The 6,000-nt window shown below is 47.4% G+C and overlaps 1 protein-coding gene across 9 annotated transcripts in view; it reads right to left on the bottom strand.

Moving 5' to 3' along the window:
• Positions 1-998: 998 nt before the first annotated feature.
• The window catches only part of Gak (cyclin G associated kinase), a 73,522-nt gene continuing 68,520 nt past the window's right edge, over positions 999-6,000 (bottom strand). For 8 of the 9 annotated variants that reach the window (XR_015636827.1, XR_015636823.1, XR_015636825.1 and 5 more), the window contains 4 exons: positions 3,398-3,610; positions 2,952-3,097; positions 1,713-1,889; positions 999-1,534 (listed from right to left, as the gene is read on the bottom strand). Coding sequence is in view for 4 of the 9 variants with exons in the window: in XM_087584406.1 (XP_087440532.1) it covers positions 1,433-1,534; positions 1,713-1,889; positions 2,952-3,097; positions 3,398-3,610 (638 nt within the window). In the remaining 5 variants the exon portion in view is untranslated. 9 annotated transcript variants of the gene reach the window in all.

Below are 6,000 nucleotides of genomic sequence, written 5' to 3'. Positions count from 1 at the left end.
AGGTCCCTGTAGACAGATGCTACTTACAGACCTCCAGAGGAAGATGAATTAGTCATATCTGGCTGAATTCAAGTCATCATCCATGGGCTACAGTCCAAAAGCTCTATGGTGAAGCCTATCTACCTGTGATTGAGGCAGTTGAAGAAATAATGTTTTGAATTTCCTGAATGTTAACACAAAGTTCTTTCCCTAATCCCCAAAGAATTAGAAACAGATCACCAGAGTGCTTTACAACCAGACCCTGGTACCAGGAATGTGTCTGATTTTGACACTGACTTAAACCTGGGACATCCTGGTTTGGTCAGTATTGTCCTAATCAATACATACTTGTATGCTTCAGACCCAAATCCTTGCGGTCTAGGGGCCTCTTTTATTGAGCTCCAATTAGTATTACAATCATGGTTGGCTGCCTACCTGCTGGTTTCTTTTGAAGCAGTATTCTATACCTCAAACTGAACTCTGACCAAGGATGTCAGTCCAAGGGGCAGCATAAGCTCCATGGCCGTGTCTTATCTACACAGTGACGAAGACCTAACATTGAGCTTACACTCACCTCAACATTTCTTCATCAGTGGGTTTTAGGCCTGGGCCACTGACTCAAGTTTTCATTAGAGTTCCTAGAGGCTGAGATCCAGTCAGTAGAGGAAGTGTTTGCAGACAACATGACCCAACCCTGCAGCCCCTGGCAGGTGGAAGTGTCCCGACACCCCTCTGAGGACACTAGTTATGAGCTAAGATGAAGAACCGTAGAATTACTGAAGGTGGCCTAAGACTCCAGGCCTTGGGAGAAACCCAGTGTTGTGGACTCCCTTCTGATGATTCCAGAACTTTTCTCCAGCAAAATGCTCAGTGAGGATGGCATCAGTGCTGGTCGCAGTGGTCTTTACAGCCCATTCTAGGCCAACTGCACAACCTACCATCCACCACAGGTAAAAACAGGTGAACACATACATGACCAGGAACTAGGTAAGAAGTGCTTTACAAGCAGACACTGCACCAGCCATCGGAAAATAGTTTAATTATGTACAGATGATTGGCAAACTTATCAGAGTGGGGTGTGGATGCACCCCATATTTGAAGAAATTACAGGAGAGAAGTGCCAGCGACATGTGCCATTCAAGAGGTGACAGCCACCAGACACCAAGTAAATCACAAATTGTGACAGCTGTGGAAGGAATATAAATCAACACTTTTCCTCTGGGACAAGAAAAAGAAAAACAAAACAACAAATATCAGATCTGAGGAATGCTTTCTCTCCCAGCCATGGAATGGTATTTGTCCATGATGAATGCAGGGATGATTGGGAGTAGATGGTCCAGGCCCCTGGGGCGATATCACCTGCCACACCTGTTATGGTCCCATTTGTGCCTCAGTCAGGCCAGCAGCATTCAGGATTCATGAGCAGCTCCTGCAGCCATAGTCATCACAGGCCTCAGAAGAGGGGCCTTGAGCCCTGGTTTTCAAACTCAGACCATGCATCATTCAGCTCCATGAAGATCATCTTGGCAGACTGTTCATATGGCTGCCCTGTGGCCTGTGGGCAATGGGGTGAGAGCCAGCCTGACTACTCAGCCCACCTTCCCACCAGCTCCTTTCATAGAACACAGCCAGCAGGCCCCCAGGCGATGAGAGGCAGAGACAACCCAACCACAAGCACAAGGTCCAGAAGCCCAAGGTCTAGCATCCTGGGAACTGCCTCCCCATACACTTACCTTATCAGGATGCACTACCAGCACTGCACGGCGGTACTGCTTCTTCACCTGCTCTGGAGTCACCAGGTCAGCCATACTCACAGGTGTCCAGCGGCTCTCCCCATCCCACAATACTGTGTGCAGAGTGGACAGCAGTGCACGAATATTCCTCTCTTTGCCTTCAATCCAGTCCAAAAGCTACAGACATCAATGTAGACAGACCCTCAGGAAGGAGCTGTATTTAGGATACCTCCCTCCCTGCTGTGTGGAGGGTAGGGTGGGGAAATCAAGGTAAGCGGCATTTGAAATACTGAAGGATATTCAGATGCTGAAGAGGGTGGGTGCATCATATTTCAATGGACCTGGTCCTCAAGTGAAAGATCACCTATGGCCTGGGAAGCAAGATTCTGTGGAGGCCTCAAGAACATGGTTTGGTACCTCTTTGTTTACTCCTATAGGAGAACAGGGCAACCATAGTTGTACTTCCCTCTTCCCCTATTCCCTGATATCCAGAAGGTCCCCAACCTGGACCTCTCAATCCCAGCACTAAGCCCACCCGATCAGGCTACTGTGATTTGTGGATAGAAGGTACCATGGATGGAACTGATAATCCTTTCAGCTAGATACAAACTCCTAAACTCTCAGTAAAGCCTCCTGATCAAGGAACAGGGTTCAATGAGGACAAGTGGGCTCCTGGTAACCTTTCAGGTAGTTCTTAAGGGAGTGGCTACACCATGCCCTAAAGAACTAACCTCAGCTGGGTGTGGTGGTACATGCCTTTAATTCCAGCACTTGAGAGGCAGAGGCAGGTGAACCTCTGTGAGTCTGCGAGGAGCCTGGTTTACAAATAGAGTTCTAGGACAGCCAGGGTCGCATGCACACATGCACGTGGGATATTCTGGTCATTGTGCTATGCTGACTCCTTCTCACTCCACTATAAGGGCTCTAGGTCAAAACCAGAACCCAAACAAATTGCTGTCTTCAATAGTCAGACGAAACCTTGGTTTTGATAGGCACAAGTCTGAGCAATGCTCTTTTGCTAGCTCAAGGCCAAGGTCAAATACATCTAGAGTACTAGAAGCCCTGTCTGGTGCCTGCATCCCTCACTGATCCCCAGTGCCCATGAGGAAACACTAAGTATAATATCAAGTTGCCCAGGAATATACTCCAAGGAACTCCAGGTGCCAGGTCCATACATAACAAGTCTTTGGCTGGAGACACTGGCCTTTACAGTGTGACCTGGACCCTGGAGTTACCCACCTTCAATTTGAATGGGTCTGTATCTCTGGCAAGTTCCTGTTTCCGCATCTCTGCCATGGTCTTTGGCCCCTTCTTGTCAGACTTAGAGAAGCCTTGATTAGGCAGCAGATCTTCAAAATCATTTTCTGAGACCTTTGGCTTTTGGGCTGGGAAAAAAAAAATAGACCCTTTTTATAGACATTGACTGCTTTTTACCTAGGTGTTGTCTGTTCTGATACCTGGACAGGAAATAAAACATGGCCTCAGTACCATCTGTTAAAAGCCATTGGGAATGGGGAGGTGAGAGGGGCCAGGCCTGCAGAGATGCCCCAAGACACCAGCATACAAATCCAAATCGGCTACCTTGGGGTAGCCTCTGTGAGCACCATAAATACAACTGTCTTGGTCGGCTCTGAGCAGGGAACAAGGGGCTCTACTTCCAACCAGCATGTAAATGCAGGACTTACCAAAGCTGGGCGCACGGACACCTCTCTCTTCTCGGGCCCCAATCACACTAAAGTGAGACCTTAGTTGTTCAGAGGCTCTGGGGGCTGGCTTGGCCTGCGGGGGCCATGAGGTTCCAGGGGCTGTGGGACGAGTTGTCTGCCAGGAGCTGTTGCTTTTGTGAGTGGTGGCTGATGTGCCAACGAAGCTCCCTGCAGGAAGTCCAGCAGGCAAGCCTGGGGAGACACCAGGGGACATGTGTAAGTCTCATAGCCAAATGATGAGTTACTTCTGGGGCTGAGGATACTGTACTGCTGGGACGTGCACTCATAAACCACCCTCACTTAGCTGATCTCTTCCACCTAACACAAGTGCTGTGTTGCTCAATGTTTCTGAATGAAGTTAGATGTTAGGATACCCCATCTGCTGAGTGGTCCAGGGGCGGTCTTCTTGTGTGGACTCTGACTCAAATGCGTGGCTGACTCTTTAAATTTCTGTGAAATAGTAATCACAGAAGTTGCAATACGGGGTTGGGGATTTAGCTCAGTGGTAGAGTGCTTGCCTAGCAAGTGCAAGGCCCTGGGTTCGGTCCTCAGGTCGGGGGGGGGGGGGGGGGGAGAAGTTGCAATACATGCTAAGAAGTCTAGAGAATCTTCACACAATGTCCCCAGCAATGAAGTTCCCCTGTGACCCTGTGATGGCGTTGTTAGTATCTAAAATCACCTAGGAGATAGATGACTTCTAGGCATGATGTGGAGATTATCCTCTTTTCCCCAAGACAGGGCTTCTCTGTGTAGTTCTAACTTTGTTGGAACTCTCTCTGCAGACCAGGCTGGCCTCAAACTCAAAGATCTGCCTGCCTCTGCCTCCCAAACACTGGGATTAAAGGTGTGTCTCCTGTTGTCAGGGATTATCTTAATGATATTCATTGATGTGGGAAGATCCACCGTAACTGTGGGTGAAATCGTTCCTTTGGGCAAGGGGACCCTGGATTGAACAAAGAAGGTAAGCCAAGCATTAGCAAGCATGTGTTTATCTTTCTTTGTTTTCTCACTGCAAGTGTGGCGTGATCAGCTGACTCCCACTCCTATGCCTTTCTACTGCCAAGGATAGAAAGTTTTGTACTTCACAGTATGAAAGGGACTGCTGTTTGTTTAATCTTCATCCACAGAAGAACATCTATTCAGAGTTTATTTTCTTGGATATTACAAATAGCTCTTCTCTGAGCACGTGCAGAATATTTACTTGTAGATTTTTATAGAAATATAAACTCATTTCTCTGGGATAAACACTAGGGTCCTATGATATTTGCATGTTTTCTTTTGTAAGAAACAGACCATAAATGGCTATATTATTTCACCTTCCTGTAAGTACATGTGTACTGGCTGGTTTTATGTGTCAACTTGACACAAGCTGAAGTTATCACAGAGAAAGGAGCTTCAGTTGAGGAAATGCCTCTATGAAATCCAGCTGTAAGGTATTTTCTCAATTACTGATCAAGGAGGGAGGGCCCCTTGTGGGTGGTGCCATCCCTGGGCTGGTAGCCTTGGGTTCTATACAAAAGCAAGTTGAGCAAGCCAGGCAAAGCAAGCCAGTAACATCCCTCCATGGCCTCTGCATCAGCTCCTGCTTCCTGACCTGTTGAGTTCTTCTTTGGAGAGGAACAGCAATGTGGAAAGTGTAAGCTGAATAAACCCTTTCCTCTCTAACTTGCTTTTCAGTCATGATGTTTTGTGCAAGAATAGAAACCTTGACTAAGACAAATTGGAGTGGGGTACTCCTGTGATAACCTGACCATGTTTTGGAGAGGACTGTGGAAGGACTTTGGAACTTTGACTTAGAAGAGCTATTGGGATGTTAAGAGCTTCTGTAGGAGCCCCAATCACACTAAAGTGAGACCTTAGTTGTTCATAGGCTCTGGGGGCTGGCTTGGGCTGGGGGGGGGGGGAGGGGTTCCAGGGATGGAGTCCAGAAGATGGAGGCCTGGCTTGTGAAATTTCAGAGGGAAGATTAGACTCTTATCAGGTCTGTTGCTATTCTGATTGTGAAGATTTTGTAGTTTTGAAGAATCAGCTGTGATTAACAAGATAACAGAACTACTTAAAGCGAAACCTTTGCATTACTGGGACAATCGATGCTAACCTTAGTTGGAGCTAAGAAATTAGTGGCGATTAAGAAGAGACCAACATCACTGAGGTGAAAGCTCTGGGAAGTGTTTTCTGGAAGCACAAAGAAGCTGTGTTCCAGAGATAGCCAAGGTTGTACCTCATGCTGAGGCTGGACTTGGTAGTGTTTAAGAGTCACCCAGGTGGTACTGGTTTTGAAGGCATGAAGAAGAGGTCATGAAGAGCAGCTGAGGCTGGGCACTGAGAAGCCATGCAAAGGAGTTGAGGCTTGGCACCATGAAGAGAGCCTATGAGAGGCTATTGGTGAAACCTAGTTGCAGCAGAAGACAGCAGTGTTTTGAAGATGTCAGTACCATGAGATGACTACCAAGAGCAGCAGCGTGGACCACAAGCATCTGGAGCCTAGAAGACAAGGTGTGTGCTACAAAGGGCAGAGATGGAGAAGTGACCCAGAAGATTGTGAGTGGATCCCAGACATTGGATAGTTAGTTTGATTTTGC

Source organism: Rattus norvegicus, chromosome 14 (genome assembly GCF_021556685.1).
Source record: "Rattus norvegicus strain SHRSP/BbbUtx chromosome 14, alternate assembly SHRSP_T2T, whole genome shotgun sequence".
Classification (NCBI taxonomy): Eukaryota; Metazoa; Chordata; class Mammalia; order Rodentia; family Muridae; genus Rattus; species Rattus norvegicus.
The sequence above is the reverse complement of the archived record's forward strand: the minus strand, read 5'-3'. Positions and strand labels throughout refer to the sequence as shown.